The 19,177-nt window shown below is 32.9% G+C and overlaps 1 protein-coding gene across 3 annotated transcripts in view; it reads right to left on the reverse strand.

Annotated features, from left to right (window-relative positions):
* Positions 1-515: 515 nt before the first annotated feature.
* PDE9A (phosphodiesterase 9A) overlaps positions 516-19,177 on the reverse strand; it is a 162,958-nt gene continuing 144,296 nt past the window's right edge. For all 3 annotated transcript variants that reach the window (XM_051984810.1, XM_051984811.1, XM_051984813.1), the window contains 3 exons: positions 12,581-12,709; positions 11,780-11,875; positions 516-9,511 (listed from right to left, as the gene is read on the reverse strand). In XM_051984810.1, coding sequence (XP_051840770.1) covers positions 9,491-9,511; positions 11,780-11,875; positions 12,581-12,709 — 246 coding nt within the window. In that variant the 3' untranslated portion in view covers positions 516-9,490. The remainder of the gene's footprint in view (positions 9,512-11,779; positions 11,876-12,580; positions 12,710-19,177) is intronic.

Genomic DNA, 19,177 nt, shown 5'->3' on the forward strand with positions numbered 1-19,177 from the left:
CTGAACACTTCACATACTCCTATAATTTGTACAACTATTAGTATTCCATATCACTGCAACATTAGTATGGATTTACTTATTTTCTTTCATTAAACCTCTTAGTTTCCCATGTGGAAAGTTCCACTAGATATTTAGTCAAACACAAAAAAATTGGAAATCCATTTACCCTTGATAAAGATGAAATTGGTTCTTCAAAATGAAAACAAGGTCCCTTACTCCCAAAGGATCTTTTAAATCTATTAAACTACTATTAGTCATATTGTATACTGCAAAGTTTTGTTAGGTAAGGATTATTATGCAAACCATAGGTAGTTTTTCCTGTAGCACTGAATTGTATTCTCTGGGATAACCCGAGCAAAGATACCAACTGAGTAGATTTCTGTCAAGAGGACTGGTTCATTCTTTGAATTTCTGAGACCTAAACAGATTTCTTGGAGAATTGTTAAATATACTGTGGTATATGAATACCAAAGAAACATTATTGCATTATAAGAAATGACAAAAGAGCAAGGGAATAAGTGATCAAGCATTTATTACCTAGCATGTGCCAGATTCTTTACAAATATCTCATTTGATCATCACAACAACCTCGTAAGTAAGTACTATAGTTCCCATTTTACAATTAATGAAACAGAGGCAGAGGTAAGGTGATTTATCCAGAGTCACACAGTGTCTGAAGTTGCCTTTGAACTTGTCTTTCTTACTCCAGGAACAGAGCTCAATCAGTATAACCTCAAAGCCATTTTATACTTCTCGTGAGTATTGTATTTGAATGTCCTATTTTCCATTCAGTGCTTGTTGTTTTATTCACCAGAAATTTTTAAAAGGCTTGTTTCCCCCATTAAATATCCAGCTTTTCCCCCTGAAGAAGCTGGGAGGAAGGATTCCTGTTTTGCTGAGTAGATTATTCTGAGTTGTAATTCTGATTCCTTTGCCTTTGGGAATATTATATTCTAAGCATTTTTCTCCTAGAGCAGAGGAAAGCTTCTAAATCTTGTGAGATCCTGACTACAACTTCATGATATTTGAATGGTTTCTTTCTAGCTTCTTGCACTGGTTTCTGGGAGTTCTGGAATTTATTTAGAATTTTTCCTGGGAGTTTTTATATTGAGATCTCCTTCAGGAGGAGAGCAGTCTATTCTTCAATTTTTATTTTGCCTTCTGTTTCTAGGATATTGGGGCTGTAATTTCTTTTTAAATTTTTTTATATTTTTGTATTTTATTTTATATTTTATTTTTATATATTATATATTATATTTTTTATTATAGCTTTTTATATACAAAACATATGCATGGATAATTTTTCAACTTTGACCCTTGCAAAAACTTCTGTTTCAACTTTTCCCCTCCTTCCCTCTACTCCCTCCTCTAGATGGCAGGTAGTCCCATACATGTTAAATACAATATATGTATACATATTTATACAGTTATCTTGTTGCACAAGAAAAATTGGGTTTAGAAAGAAGGAAAAAATAACCTGGGAAGAATAAACAAAAATGCAAGCAAACAATAACAGAAAGAGTGGAAATGTTATATTGTGGTCCATTCTCATTTCCCAGTGTTCTTTCTTTGAGTGTAGCTGGTTCTGTTCATTACAGATCAATTGGAGCTGATTTGGATCCTCTCATTGTTGAAGATAGCCATGTCCATCAGAATTGATCCTCATATAGTATTGTTGTCGAAGTGTATAATGATCTCCTGGTTCTGCTCATTTCACTTAGAAGATCAATATTCCATAACATTCATATACTACAATTTATTCAACTATTCTCCAATTGGTAGGCATCCATTCAATTTCCAGTTTCTAGCCACTATGAAAAGGGCTGCCACAAACATTTTTACACATATGGGTCCCTTTCCCTTCTTTAATATTTCTTTGGGATATAAGCCCAGTAGTAACATTGCTGGATCAAAGGGTATGCACAATTTGATAACTTTTTGTGTTCCAGATTGTTCTCCAGAATGGTTGGATCCGTTCATAACTCCATCAACAATGCATCAGTGTCCCAGTTTTCCCACATCCCCTCCAACATTCATCATTATCTTTTCCTATCATCTTAGCCAATCTGATAAGTATGTAGTGGTATCTCAGAGTTGTCTTAATTTGCATTTCTCTGCTCAATAATGATTTGGAACACCTTTTCATATGACTAGAAATAGTTTCAATTTCTTCATCCAAAAATTGTCTGTTCATATCCTTTGACTATTTATCAATTGGAGAATGGCTTGATTTCTTATAAATTAGCGTCAATTCTCTATATATTTTGGAGATGAAGCCTTTATCAGAACCTTTAGCTATAAAAATGTTTTCCCAGTTTATTGCTTCCCTTCTAATCCTGTCTGCATTAATTTTATTTGTATAAAAGCCTTTTAACTTAATATAATAAAAATTTTCTATTTTGTGATTAATAATGGTCTCTAGTTCTTCTTTGCTCACAAATTCCCTCCTCCTCCTAACACAAGAAGTTACTTCCTGAGAAGTAAACAATCCTATGTTCTTCTAATTTATTTATAATCTCATTCTTTATGTGGGGCTGCAATTTCTTGAAATATGATATCTGGACTATTTTTTGATTATGATTTTTAGGTAGTCCAGTAATTCTTAAATTGTCTCCACCAAATCTATTACTCAGGTTGATGGTTTTTTCCAATGAGACATTCCATATTTTCTTTAATTTTTTTCATTTTTTTGATTAGTTTATTGTTTCTTTATGTCTCATGGAGTCAGCTTCTACTTGCCTAATTCTAACTTTTAAGGAATTATTTTCTTTAGTGAGCTTTTATATCTTTTTTCCCTTTTGGTCAATTCTCAGGTATATTTTATAGAGAAATGGATCCTAGATGAATTAGCTGATTCAATTGCCTACTGAAACACACATATATACATACATATGTGTATATATGTCTTGCTTGTTGACTTCAAAGATATATTTTGTAAAAAAAATTAAATATAGTATAAACAGTCATTCCTAAAGCTAACAATTCACAGAAAATATGTATTCAGGAACCAAATATTCAGAATTTGGCAGGCATAATGATGGCAAATATGAATTCTATTTATTACAAGGAAACAGTCTTCTGATGTATTGGTTGGTAATATATAAATTAAGCCCATTAGTTTCCAGTTCCAGTTTTATTCAGCATATTTTTCCAGAGTAGGTTTCTATGAACCATTTTCATACTATTATGTGAAAATGGCAATTCTTTGGAAATTTGAAGCAAACCATATATTGTTTCTACATCATAAAGTTTATAATCCTTAATGTCAGGAGACACTGTCTTCTGTTTCCCAGTTACCACGACTGTTGACTAAGCTTGCACATACTGGCTTTGTACAAATTCTCAAGCATTCATGTTTGGTTGACCTTTTTTCTGTTGTTTAAAATTTCTGAACTATCCCATTGCCACCTGTAGCTATATGTCAACTAATGTCAAACTTCTTTTTCACTGAATTTTGCATTATTGCGTTGATGACATCAACTGTTATGTTTCTAATAGCATTCTTCAATCTATTCAGCATGGACTCCATGATTGCAATATTATACAATTTTATTTCCCTCCTGAGGGGCCAGATACAAGGACTTTCTTCCCCAGAGCTACTACTCTGGTTATTCATTTTGCCTTCACTAGGCTCTGTAAGCCAGAAAGCCTTCTGTGGGAGAGGAAGGAAGAATGATACAATCCTTTTTAAAAGCATCAAGACCCTGATCATTGGGAAAAGAAGCTAGGTACTGAAGTTTACATATGTCCAAGAGAGCTAATTGTTAATCAGTGAGAGTTTTTACATTTTGGAAATTGGCAAGCCTTACATAATAGAGTTTGATTTAGTGTTTTGTGGATTGTTTAGATTTAAGAAAGTGACAAAGACAATTTTAACAATGCAGATTAAGCTTAAAAATGTCTTGTGCATTTTCAGAGACCTAGTTACTAAACAACATTTACTAGTATTCCTCTGCTAACAGCTGACTTAATCTCTACTACCTTAGCTTCTTTTCCACCAAATGGGAAAGACTTACACAAATCCTGTACAAAAGAGAGTCATGCATAACAAAAATACATTTTTTTTATTTGAGCAAGCAAATAAAACTTTAATCGGGGAAGCTGTACAGATTAGGTTAGGCAATAGAATACAAAAAAGGAAAGCTAGATCTATGACTCAGGAGTTAGATGAAATTTCATTTCAACTGGTAAGAAAATTATTTCACCTAACTAGTTCACTCTTATGTGAACTCTGTGAGATACAGGCTTTAAGGGGAAATAATGGAGTGCTGGCTCTTCCTCTCATATCTACAGCTGTCTACCATTTAGATTTTGTTCCATGCCTCCTTCCTCACTTCATCTCTCCCCTTTTCTGTTTCTCTCTTCCAGAAAGATCTTAGCTAATCAGAAGTCACATCTCCCTAGAGCTATGTATTGTCACAGGGCTGTCCATTTGGTACTTTCAAGCCTTCCTGAGTGGGGGAGTTACACAATTAAATTCAATAAGAGATAAGAGTAACATTGTAAGAAGAATTGTAATAAGAGTAACATAAAAAACCCCAACAACCTCAGAAGTTCAAAATGGGAGACATGGTTATGCACAACACATCTGTTGTACTATGTAGCACCACATTTTAGGAAGGATTTTGATAAAAAGAAACATCAGCCAGAATATGGTAGCTAGGAAAGACCACAGAGGGCCTCTTGATTTTGTCATATGAGAAGTGGTTAAATAATGAACCTGGAAACAGAAGAAATAGGAATTTTAACTGCCTTAAAGTGTTTTAAAGGGCTTTTTTTTTAATGGAAAAGGTATTAGACCTATCCTATTTGACTGCATGAATACAAAAAAAGTAGAAGCAGTAGATTAATTTCAGAGAGGTCTCTTTTGACTTGGAAAAACTTCCTTAGTGTTAGAGTTATCCATGCTTGAGCAATTCAACACATCCCGATGTTGTGTCAGGATGATGTGGCCTATTCTAGCCATCAATACTTTTCTGCTCATGTATATTCTAAATTCAAGATGCCCCAAAATATCAAGTACTGAACAAATGTCACTGAATGAAAACTCCTTGTTCATTGAACTTGAGCAAGTTTTAGAGTCTGGAAGTATTGAATTGATAACAGAATTTATTTCTATGATCAAACTTATTAGAATTTTTTTTTTTTGCCATGTAGCTCCTAATAACTATTAAATAATGAATCTCTGGGAAGATTTCTTTGACTTCAGCCAAGGCCACAGAAGTAACCCGCTAAACCTATGAGAAAAGCAATAAATCAGCAGTTAAACAGAGTTGAGAGAAAACAATTTTTGCTTCCCCAGAATTTCTGGGAAGAGAAGAAAACATCATGGACACATATCAGAAATGGGGCCTTTCCAGAATTCCTCTAAAGGGAATTCTAAGAAGCCATTTTGGTTGTTTTTCCCAGAGCCTATTACAAATTGGTTTAATCTGATAGGCATAGCTACCTAGTGCCTTCAGACAACTAACAGAAGCCCACCTTGATAGGGGAACTCCCAAATTTACAGCCTTCCTCCATTTTCATCTCTTTGGAGGCCTCTTTCAATCAATTAACATATTTTTTAAAATTAAGTATCTGTGTGTGAGCACTGTGTAAAGATTGAAACAATCATTGCAAGAAGTTTACATTCTTATGGGTTAGACAAGCAGTCATTTGAGCTAGACACATTCTCCACTCCTTAAGCATCTCTGAAATAGGAATTATATGTAAGAATTATAGATAAGAAATCAAGAACCCTAATAAGGTATCAACCTGATTGACAGCAGAAAAAGCTGATCCCTTTTTTGCTCACTCAGCACGTCACCACACATATTATTCTTGTAGGGTTGCCCAAGAAGAACAAAGGGCTTGCAAAAGAATTCAACTCTACCCCTTCCCTCCCTGTATCAGGAAAAGCCAAAAGCCAGATGCTTGCTCTTTTTAGAACTATAGTGTGACAACGCCTACTAGCTACAATGAGGAATAGAGGAAAATGGGGTAGAAAACAGGATATTAGTGTATGTGTGTGAGTGCGTGTGTGAGGGGGAAGTATGTGCAATAAATCAGAATTTTGAACCTGTTAGGGCAGGAATTAGAAGCATCTGAATTTCCACATACTTTATGAAGTACCCTTTGACCTACTCAGAGAGACATATGAGCTGTCATAGAGGAGGGAGCAAAAGGTTGAAAAATGTCAATAACTGCAATAAGCCTGGTTTCAATTCTGCTGTTTGTTTTGACATTAGTGGGGAAGATAAGAAGACTGAGATAGAAAAGGATTAAAGAAATGATGAACAATTTTCTAGTTCAAAATGAGAAGCAGCAGCAACACTATAATATGTACCATGAGGAAATATATGTTCACTCACTGGAAAATAGTAAACAAGAAAAATGAATGTTTATCAAAGCTTGTTATAATATAGATAAATGTTAAACTGTTTTCAATGTTGAGATTTTCTGGAAGTTCACTATAAGTTTTAGAGAAGTGGGAATAGATCTTTTTTTTGTTTTGTAGAGAGTAAAACTAAGACTATATATAAGGGAAAATATGAGGAAAAAAGACTAGGTAATTATTAGAACAATCCAAAAGTGGAACAAATTTTTGTTGAACTACATTTAAAATGGAATGGGCTGCAACAGGATGAATTGAGTTCTTCATCTGTGGTGATGTCACATATAGGAAGAATGATCCTTTGTTGCTATTCATCCTTTGTTCTCAAAGAGGACTCAAGGGGAAGTTGTGGTTCATCTGGAAATTACTCTAAATGATCTCTGAACTCTCCAGACTATCTGGGTAGTTTCCCAGACTCTAAATCTCTTAAAGTTTATCACCAGTGCATTCTGTCAGATCTGCAGTAGAATCCTTTTGTATTGTCTTTCCTAATTGGAATGTGAGCTTCATGAGATCAGGAATTGTTTCGATTTTCTATTTGTGTCATCAGCACTTAACACATGATGAAGACATAGTTCTTAGTACTAAGTACTTAAATACTTTTTTACCTATTCCCCTATAAATAAGTAGTCTATGAACAAACATTTCTCAAAAGAATTGCAGGCTATTAATAAACACATCTAATAAGAGAAATGTAAATCAAAACAATCCAAAAATTCACTTCAAACATTACAAGCTAACAAAAATGACAAAAGATGGGAATAGTCAATCTTGGAGAATTTGTGGAAAGATATGCACATTAGTTCATTGTTGATGGAGCTATGAATCAGTATAGCCATTTTTGAAATCATTAGAAATTAAGCAAATAAAGCTACTGAAATGTCCATATCCATTGGTTCCAGTGTTGGAATTTCTTCCCTGAAGACGTCATTGATTTAAAAAAATGTCCAAAATATTTATGGCTTCATTTTTTGTAATAGCAAGGAATTGGAAACAAAATAAATACCCATTAGTTGAAGAATGGCTAAACAAATTGTGGTGCATAAATATAATGGAATATTAGTTTTCTATGAAATGATAAATTTGGTGAATGTAGAAAAGCATAGAATGATCTATATACACTATGGAAAATGAAGTAAGCAGACCCAAGAAAACCATATACATGATGACCACAAACTGGAAAAGAATGAAAAAATGAGTAGACAGCCCTCAATAGGGGAATGGCTAAATAAGTTATAGTATATGAAAGTAATGGAACATTATTGTTTTATAAAAAATGATGAACAAGCTAATTTTAGAAAGACCTGGAAAGATTTACAAGAACTGATGCTGAACAAAACAAACAGAACTAGGAATACATTAGCAGTAATAATAGCAAGATTGTGAGATGATCAACCATGAAAGACTTGGTTCTTCTAAGCAGTTCAGTGATCCAAGCCAATCCCAATAAACTTTGGATAGAAAATGCCATCTGCATGCAGAGAGAGAACTATGGAGACTGAATGTAAATTAACATATGGTGTCTTCATTTTTTTCCCTTCTGTTTTTTTTTTTTAATCTCATGGTTTTCCCCTTTTGTTCTGATTTTTCTCTCTCAACAGGATTCATAAAGATATGTGTATTAAAAATTAATATACATGTATAACCAGAAAAAACAATAAAAATAAGGTAAAATATTTTATATTGATATACATTAAAAAAAAGAAATAACCATAAACACAAAAAGGGCATGTTGCAAAATTAGAAAGAACAAGCATAACTGGAACAAAGGGATATAAGAAGATATTCCCACTCTACTCCTTTGCAAAGTTGGAAGGTTCACAGGCATTGCAGATTGTACATATTTTCAGACTTTAAAAATGTAATGATCAGTTATGCAGATTTTTCATCTTTTTCTTCTTTTTTGGCTTTTAAAAAATAGTATGTTATATATGGGATAACTCTATGGAAGGGAAAGTGGGAGAGATATTGGGAAAAAATTGTGGTGATATAAAAAAAATCCCAAAAGATCAATAAAAATTTATTTTAAAAAAAGAAATGTTTTTCAATCATTCCAACTCCTGTTTTATGAATCCTCTTGAAAGGAAAACCTCACTACATAGAGACAAATTTCACTTCACATAGAAGATATTGTTGACTATTATTAAAAAAAAGATCTAGATTTTAAAAAAAAGTCTTGAAGTTGGAAAACATATGGCTTAGTATATGTCTAATTCTTTTCCAGAAAGAATTAAAGCAGAAATGTAAACAATTATAGGCTTTGTCCTCAACTTCTATGGGTATCTTGTTATACAAAACATTTCTAGAACATTTAAAGTGATAGTTTATCAGATAATTTTGATAAGAAGCTAGTCAAAAACCATAGTTTTGTCCTCCCCAAATGCAAAATTTCTTGAAATTGTTGCCCTCCCTAATCTTTAAAGCAAACATTTAAATCATCATTTCACTGGAAATGGGTATATTTTTGTTTTCATTCACAATCATTTTACATGTTTACATATACTCATAGGATACTGAATCAATTCACACACAATTTATATTGTTTAGGCTGACATTATATCGTATATGTCCACATGATACACATAAATGGATCTCAGTCTTACTGCATGAACATTTCAGAAGCGCATTCTATTTGCTTGTACATATATACCATTCCAAGTCTTAATATTATAACTAGGTTTCATATATATATATCTCATCATACCTATCAATTGTTCTAAAATATGTTCTAGAAAAAAGTATAAATTTCCTTTTCTTCATATGTGAATAGTAGAAATGCTTCCTGTTTTCCATTAAACGTTTATTCAACAACTGTTTATTTTGAAACAAAAGTAGTTATTTTACACACAAATGTACAAAGTAAGAACAGTACCTCTTTCTGTATAAGAATATGTTATTTAAAAGACAGTTTAAAAATAAAATTCTATTGACTATGATGAATTCAGTTCTCCTTTCCTTTGCCATCTTCCTTCCCTCTTCTTTTAATTTTTCCATTAATAATAATTCAGTTCTTAGAAAATAGGGTCCGGTAAGACTTCAGGAAGTATCATCTTTGTTCTGTGCTAAAGAATCCCGAGATAGATAATAGACCAGTCCATAACTGAGTTAAACAGTCTTCTAATCTTCCTCATAAATGGCCTGGAAAAGGAAAAGCAAAATATTTTCAGTGATGTGTGTGTGTGTGTGTGTGTGTGTGTGTGTGTATGTGTTCAAAATTCCAAATCAACACTAAAATCCATAGGATTACATCTTGGATCTGTGGCATACGTGGAGAGCCCAGTAAATGGTCCTTCAAGGGTATGAGAAGCAAAGCCTTAAAGTGTTCTTTGCTTGGAAATGCTTTATACAAATATTCTAATAGCACGATTGACATAGGTGGAGCTCATCTGACCTTCACTAATTTGGATTATGAAAAGATCTGGATGCTTTAATGTTATGTTTCAGAGAAGACTGAATGCATGAGGCATATTAAGAATAGGAAGAGCATACTTAGAAAATTTAAGTAAGAGAACTCTTTTCAAGCATCTATAACTTTGGGAGTGATCTTTAAAACTACTATACTTTAGTCTTCACAAAAAGGAAGTGGAAAGGAAAAAAAATTCTTTCCTTCCCCAACCTAAGCAGCTAGGTAGCAGTGGATAGAGTCCTGGACCTGGAGTCAAGAAAACTGGAGAGAAAATATGGATTCAGACACTTAATATTTGTATGGCACTGGGTAAATCACTTAATCTGTTTGTGTCCTTATCTGTAAAATGAGGGTAATAATAGTTTTACCTCCTAGAGTTATAATGAGGATCAAATGAAATATTTGCAAAGTTCTTAGCACGGTGTCTAACTCATAAAAGGCATTTAATAAATGCTAGCTCTTCTTTCCCCTTCTCAAGCTCTCCAGTTTTTATTGGTAATGAGCCAACTAAAAGAATTGTACCATTTTGATTTATCCATAATTCTTATAAATTCCTGAAGAGTAGCGATAACTCAGGATAATTCATGAGTAATCAAGATTCTGGTTGATTAGGTAATCCAACATTCTCAGTGAAATTTGGAATGGAGATCCATCTAAAGGAAGGTCATCTAATGGCAGAAAGAAAGTCTAGAAAAAGTGACTGTGTCCCTAAATTCTGAAGGCCTAGAAGAAAAGAAGAATCAGTCTCTTATTGCTTTCAATTTCTACTGGAATCTCCACACCTTGCCAAAAAACACCACCTTTAGTCACAACTGTCTAACTACATGTCTTTGGAAACACGTCTTTCTTATATGCATTTTATGTTGTATGATTCCCCTAGGAAGGTGGAAGGAAAAGAAAGAATCTAATTAAGTAGTTTCTCCTTTTAGTTGACAGAATCCTCACTTTTCTAGTATTATCAAAGAGGAGGACCAAGAGATTATTCAGGTCTCAGAAATAAGTATTTTCAGTTTTGAGTCATAATATGACTGAAACATCTAGGAAATGTGTCATCTCCTGTGATGAAGTACCAAATCACATACTGTAACTCCTTGGCCAGGGATAGGTAGAGAATATATGTACATGCTACGTATAGCTCATGTTACATAGAAAAGCAAATAGTATCAATTTTTTTACATCAGTATTTTTGCCTATTCATTTCTCAGGACAAATAACTTATATAGCCTTCATTTTTTTCATTTGCAAAATGAGAATAATAATAACACTTCTTTCACAGGGTTAATGTGAGGATCAAATGAACTAACATGTATAGTGTTTTGTAAACATATTAATGCTAGTTATCATTATTAACAGTAATTAACAATGCTTTTGTCAATTGGGCTCACTTGCAGAAACTTGAAACAATTCCCTTTGGGTATGGGGAAAGTTTTTTTTTTACTTTATTTGTTTTAAATATGTACTTTGTTTTCACTGTGATGTTTACCACAGATGTTTGCTAGTGTGGATTTATTTGTTAGACATATAGTTGAGAGGAGGCAATTGAGTGGGGAACATCATCCAAGAAAGAGAGAGAAATCTAATACTGGTAGTTATTGCCAAAATGCTATCTCTGGCAGGGGACTTAAAACTAAAAAAAAGAGTAGGGTAAGTGGGGGCAAATAAGAATGACTGAATAATCACACTTACCATTGCTATAACCATAATGCTTGATATGATGAGAATAGCCTTTGGATTTGCCATATTGCACTATTTTTCTTTTTGGGGAAAAAAAGATCTACAGCATGAATATGAATTTGGAGGACTCTTCCTATACTTAAGAGAGTTATCTATTAACATATTGCTTTTCAGGAAAATTGAAATGTTATTTTACTTATTCTTATATAGAGTATGTTAGTGTCATTATTTTCAGTTATTATGATCATTTTAAAAGTTTTTCAATATGTGGTGAAGAAAAATAGCTAGCACTTAGGTGTCATCAGTAAGGTGTTAAAATACTTTACCTTTTTCTTGGCATCATCTATTTTTTTTAATTCCTCATAACGATTTTTAGATTCCCAAAGAGGCTGAAGCATCAATTCTTCAACCATAGGAAAAAGCTAGAAGAAATAAATATACATTTAAATATTTCATTATTCATTATTCCCAAAACAATGAAAAGTAATCAAGAATAAATGTATCTTACTCCTCTTTTTAAAAGGAGCTAAGCAGACGACATCTGGAATTCTAGTTTAAATAGACATTGATAGGTTTCTAGGTGAAGGCATAGATGACCTTCAAATTCATACCAGGAAGATTCGTTGAAGAAAGGCTCAGAGTAGTTATGAAAAGTTTGTTATTTGAATGAAAGATTTTACTTTTCTGCTTGGGCCCAGAAGGTAGAATGAGTAGCAATGGATAGTAGTTACAAAGAAGCAAATTTAGGCTTAACAAAAAATTTTCTTTCTAATAATCAGAGCTATCTAAAAGTAGATTATGTCATTTGAATAAGTAGTGGGTCTCCTCCGACCAGAGGCTTTAAGGCAAGGATAGTTGACCACTTGTTAAATATATTGTAGGGGAAATCATTTTCAAGGCTTAGATTGCCTTGAAAAGGATATATATATATATATATATATATATGTATATATTTAATATATATATGTATATATATGCATATATATATATACACACATATATACTTAATATATTTGTATATGTGTGTATATATGTATGCATATATATATACACAGTGAGAATCATTATATATATATAGATGTATGTATGTAGGTAGGTAGATAAGTATTCCAATTCCAGTTATTTACCTTGGTAACTGTTTCAAACATTGGGATCAAAACAAACTTGATGAATCCAATTTGGGCTGTAGGTTTGGTCACTTTATCTCGGTCCATGAAAGGTGCCACTGGAAGTCCTTCAGATTTTTCTCTGTCACTCTAAGGTAAATGCAAGAAGCAGTGTATTAAAGACTAGAGTTTAAGACTATCTCAGAAGATCACAGTGCATTTATACATTCTAGAGATGGAGATTTTTATTTTAAAGTAAAATTGTAATACTTACTTGTACTTATTTGTATTTAAGGAAAATTTGCATAGAAGAGAAATTATAGTAAATCATGATAAGATGGTAGAAAATTATTTTAAAATTATTGCATCAATTGGCATGCTTGGTCCAATATATCATTAGATAGCAGTTCAGCTAATGCATAAAGCATTTATAAGTATAAAACTGTTAAATTTCTTGGAAATTTGAAAGGATTGAAATCATTCTATTTATGTACTCAATATTAAGTAATTATAAATATTCTGTTATTGAAGCTGTCAGTGATTAATGAATGAGAGGTCATCAATTCACATAGCTTATTATAGCTAGTCCTAGACTGGGCCATTCAAACTATAACTCATATTCCCTCTAGCCATTCATCTGGAGCATAGACTTATAGATCAAGATTTGGCCATTATAGATCCAATCATCTAGTCTAAGCCCTTCAATTTATTTTCTGTCATGGTCATTTGGGATCATAGGTTGAGTGCTTCCTTTTGATATAAATTAAAATCAATTTATGGGCTTTTATTCACATGATGAACTCTTCTTGATCATAGACTTCTATCATTTCATTTGTCCCTAGATCTTACTTTATTAAACTTATTCTTCATTCTCATTGTGACCTATAATCTATTTACTCATTATTTTATCAGGCCATCATTCTTTTTTCTGGTTTCCTATTCCTTACCTTTCCCTTGATCCTATATTTAGCAATTTAAGCTCTATCCTATTTTCCACTTTCAAAACTTTTGGATTAAACTCCTACATCTTTTATTTGCACTTTGCCAATCTTTTAACTCTGAAATATCACCTCCACATACCTCATCCACTACAAATCTGTTGTTGAATAGAGCTGAAGTTATAGTACTATGCTAAGTCCACAATAAATGTGTGTTATTTAATCTCATATGGATGTTTATAAGGCAATGCTTTCATTTTACCGTAATTGATTTTTTATTTCATTTATCATCCAGATTTTTTGAAACTCTCTTTTTTCTCCTTAAGTGTCCCATAAAGCTCTCCTCTCAACCTTACTGCTAAGAACATCATATCACATTTTGCTGAGAAAAACAAGGCTATTCTATATAACATCCTTCCCCCCACTTCTCTACATCTCATTACTTCTTTATTCTTCGTTCTCTTTACTTCCCGCTTACTTCACTTTCTAATGAAGTGGCTTTTATCTATTCTCTTTCCTTTCACTCCCTTGAATCTTTTCTTATAGATTGTCTCTTCAATTTTTCCCTTCTCTTCCTAATAATGCCTTCTTCTATCTACTAGTTCATTCTCTGTTGCCTACAAACATATCTCCATCTAGTTCATTATTTTTTAATATAGTATTTTATTTTCCCAATTACATGAAAAAACAATTTCCAACATTCTTTTTAAAAAATTGAGTTCCAAATTCTTTCCCACCCTTATTGAGAAGCAATTTGATATGGGGGTAGTCATGCAAAACATATTTCCATATAAATAATACTATTAAAAAACACAGACTGCAATAAAAACCCAAGAAAATAAAATAAAGAATATGCTTGGCTGATTCAAGATGATTTCAATAGACTTGGGATAAACTTGCCTTCTGCATCCAGAGAGAGAACTGTGGAGACTGAATGTGGATTGAATCATGGTATTTTCACCTCTTTTTGTTTGTTTATTTGCTTTTTCTTTCTCATGGTATTTTTCCTTTTGGTCTAACTTCTTGTACAACATGACAAATATGAGATATGTTTAAAAGAATTTGACATGTTTAACATTTTTTTTTAAAGAATATGCTTGTATACAGATTCAGACTCCATCAGTTCTTTCTCTAGAGTTGGATAACATTTTTCACCATAAATCTTCAGTTGTTTTTGATCATTGTAATGTTGAGAATAGCTAAGTCATTCACAGCTGATCATCTTACAATATTGCTGTTACTGTATACAATGTTCTCCTGGTCCTATTCATTTCATCTTGCGTCAGTTCTTGTAAATCTCCAGTTTTTTTTTTTTTTTAACAATTCTGAAATGCTTTATTTTCTAGGTAGCTGAACTATGAATATTCTTGAGGACAATATGCTGTTTTGAGTTCTTACATACTATAATTCTTTTTTTTTTTTTTTTTTTGCTGAGGCAATTGGGATTAAGTGACTTACCCAGGGTCACACAGCTAGGAAGTATTAAATGTCTGAGGTCGGATTTGAACTCAGGTCCTCCTGACTTCAGGGCTGGTGCTCTATAGAACATACTATAATTCTTAAACTTATATTCTAATTGCAACTGTACTTTGATTAACAAAAGGAAACTGTTTTTTTTTCCCATGCAGATCTTTTTTTCTCCCATACAGGACTATTAACACATAGTCATGAATAAATGTGTCACTGATTTTTATATATCTTGCAATTTAACCATCTGAACAATCACCTAAAAACTTCCTAAAGTTTACCTAGTCAAATAGATTATAATAAACTTCATCAACATAAATTGTTATTTCTTGTTTAAAAACAAATTACTCTCCCTAAATAAAAAAAGTTTATATATTGCTATTAACATCTCCATTTGATAGATTATGTTTTAATAGGTACTGTTTGTAAATCTCTTGGTTGTAAGGTGGAAAGAGTACCAGAAAAAAGAATCAATAAGATTGTTTCTTAACCAAATAGCTGTGATTTTGAACAAGTGATTTAATCTCTTTTGGTATCATCTTCCTCATTTCTCAAATAAAGATGATAATGAATGGGATTGAAGACAAATTAAATTTTATGTGATTTTATACATAATGAATTTTGAATAAAGAAGATTTGTAAGTTAGCATGTTCCCAGGAATTAGGATGTTATCAAAGATGCTTTCATTCTTCATTGATACAATTAAAGGGTTCCCTAGACCTTCCATGTCTATAAAGCCTAAATGTTTGTTATAAGATTTCTAACTACCAAAGCTACATAAAAACTGAGTTATTTGATACAGTTGTGGAATTGTGTAAAGAATACTCATAACCAGTATCCTCCAGTGTCTCCAGGTTTTTCTGAAAGCATGTAACTCATCATTTCTTACAGTACAACCGTATTCTATCATAATCATATACCACAAATTGTCTAGCCATTCCTTAGTTTATGGGCATTCCCTCAATGTCCAATTATTTGCCTCCAGAAAAGAGCTGCTATATATATTTGGGCATAGTTTCAAATCACTTTACAAAATGGTTGAATCAGTTTGCAACTTTAGTAATAGTGCACGAATGTCTTAGTTTTCCCACATCCCCTCTAGTATTTGTTATTTTCCTTTCTGTTTTATTAGCCACTTTAATAGGTGTAAGGTAATACCTCAGAATTATTTTAATTGTATTTTCCAATCAATAGTTATTTAGAGCTACAGATGTTTCATATTCTTCACCAGAAAATGATTCATTCTTTTGATCATTTGTCATTTGAGGAATGGCTCTTATTTTTATAAATTTGACTCAGTTCTCTATGTATTTTAGAAATGAGGTCTTTATCAGAGAAACTTGCTTCAAATTTTTTTTCCATGGTAATGATTGCTAACTGTATTTCCTTCCATACTATTTCCCCTGTTTATTCTATTTTTCTCTCCTTTTAACCTATCCCTTCTCAAAAGTATTTTGCTTCTTTTCCCCATTCTATCCTCCCTTCTGTGAGTACTCCCTTCTCTCTTCCCCTTTCTCTCCTACTTTCCTGCAGTGTAAGATAGATTTCTATACCCTACTGAGTGTGTATGTTATTCCTTCTCTGAATCAATTCCAAGGAGAGAAGGTTCAAGCATTCCCCACCTCCTCCCCATCCTACCTCTACCTTTCTCTTTCTCCCAGTTCATTTTTCTTTCTCACTCATTAAATTTATTTTTTTAGATATTCCATCATATTCAAGTCACTCTGTGTCTCTATATATACTCCTTGTAAATGCCCTAATAATGAGAAAGTTCTTATGAGTTATATGTATTGTCTTTTCAGGTAGGAATATACATAATTTAACCTTATTGGATCTCTTGTGATTGCTCTTTCTTGTTTACCTTTTTATGCTTCTCGAGTTTCCTCCATTCTAAAAAAATCCTCCACTATATCCACCTTTGCCTCAAACTATTATCCTTTATCTCTTCTCTCTTTCTTAGTTAAAGTCCTAGAAAAATAAGATTGTTTCTTAACTAGATAACTGTGATTTTGAACAAGTGATTTGGTATCACCTTCCTCATTTCTCAAATGGAGATGGTAATGGATGGGATACTTGATAAACTTGGTACCTGTTCTCTTTCCACTTCATTGCTCAGCTGAAACTCCTCTATCCAGAATTATCTCCTAGGGCACAAATCTAGTGGGTTTTCTCAATCTTCCTTCTTAATCTATCTTTGTATTATCTGACGTTTTTGACCACCTCTTGTACACTCTCTCTGTTGTATGTGTGTGTGTGTGTGTATGTGTGTGTGTGTGTGTGTGTGTGTGTGTGTGTGTGTGTGTGTGTGTATAAAACATTACTCCTTTCTGGAGAGAACATAGTACCAATCCAATTCCTCTACTATGCAGTCACTCAAAAACATTTAATAAGTACCTTCTATGTGTCAGATAGCACACTAAGAGCTGAAGATACAAAGAAAAGCAAAAAACAATTTCATGGAGTTCATAGTCTAATCAGGAAGGCAACATGCAAATCACTATGTACAAAAAAGCTATATTTAGGATAAGTTGGAGATAATTAACAGAGTAAAAGCCATAGAATTAGAAGAGAATAGAAGACCATAGAATCAACCACAGAATCTTGTAGAATGTAGAATGTAGGATTTTTAGCTAGGATTGAAGGAAGCCAGAGAAATCAGGGTGTAGAGATGTGGAAGACTAGTCCAGGAATGGGAAATAGCCAATAAAAATGCCCATATAATGGAGTATCTTTGTGCAAGGAATATCAAGGAAGCCATTGTCATTGGATCACAGAGTACGTTATATGAGAAAGATGTAAGACATAAGAAGACAGAAGAAGTAGGGGAAGGTTAGGTTATGAATGACTTTAAATACCAAAGAGAAGATTTAATTTGAATCTGGAGGTTATAGGGCATTACTGAGTGGAAGGTGTGAGGGTGACATGGTCAAATTTGTGGGTTAGGAAGATTAATTTGACAGCTGAGAAGAGAATGAAATGTAGTGCAGAAAGATTTGAGGCACGGAAACCACATAGTAGACTTTTCAATTGTCCAGGTATGAGGTCATGAGGATCTGTACCAGAGTAGTGGGAGTATCAGAAGAAAAAAAAGAACATATGTGAGGGATGTCACAAAGGGAAAATCAATAGGACTTGTCAATAGGTTGGATATAGGGATAGTGATGACAAAGAGTGAAGACTTGAGAGTGACATCTAGTGTGTAAGCCTGGGTGACTGGATGGTGGCACTCTCAATAAAAATGGGAATTTAGGAGAAGTTTTTGGGGAAAAATAGTGAATTCAATTTTCAACATGTTTAGTTAAAAATGTCTGCATAACATCTGATTTTAGATATCCAATAGGCAGTTTGAGATGCAAAATTGGAGGTCAGGAGAAAAATTAGCATCACCACTATAGAGAGTTGATTAGAGCACTAAGTAAAATGCTATGAATGAAAAAGACAATAGAAACCAGAATAGAGCTTTGTTGGACATCCACAGCTAATGGACATGATTTGGATAAAGTGCCAGGAAAGGGTACTAAGAAAGAGTTGTTAGATAAGAAAAGGAAGCAAGAGAGAGTAGCTATGAAGATATCACTTTTAATATGTTTTTGTTCCAGATACTCAACTCTTCTTTCTCTACGCTTCTCAGTCATCTTATCAGCTCCCATAGGTTCAATTATTATCTCTGTACAGATGACTTTCAGATCTATGTAGCCAGCTCTACTTTCTATTGAGCTGAGTTCCATATAAATTGTTCCAAAATCAGAAGCTTACATGATTTCATCAGTGGAAATTATATTAAAATTGCATAACTATGTGCTTTATCTTTGCATCTTAAGGACCACTGAAGAAGGAAGTGACAAATCACTCCAGTATCTTTGCCAAGAAAACTCCAAATGTAATCATGAACAATTGGATGTGACTGAAATGACTGAAAAACAAGGATCATAAAAACTTTCCATTTTGCTTTCTCAAACCTTCCATATTTGTTATTTTACCATTAGAGCATACGTTCCTTGAGAGGAGGGACTGTTTTGCTTTTCTGTTTTCATCCTCAGTATTTAACACAATCCTTTGCACCCAGAAAGCACTTAATAAATCTCTTTTTTTTCATTCATTTCATTCATTCATTCATTTCTAACTTAACAGGTCTAAAATTTAATTATTTTTGATTCAAATCCATATATCTCTCGAACTTTCTTATTACTATCAAAGATGTACTTTTAATCA

The sequence above is a fragment of the Antechinus flavipes genome, chromosome 3, assembly GCF_016432865.1.
Source record: "Antechinus flavipes isolate AdamAnt ecotype Samford, QLD, Australia chromosome 3, AdamAnt_v2, whole genome shotgun sequence".
Classification (NCBI taxonomy): Eukaryota; Metazoa; Chordata; class Mammalia; order Dasyuromorphia; family Dasyuridae; genus Antechinus; species Antechinus flavipes.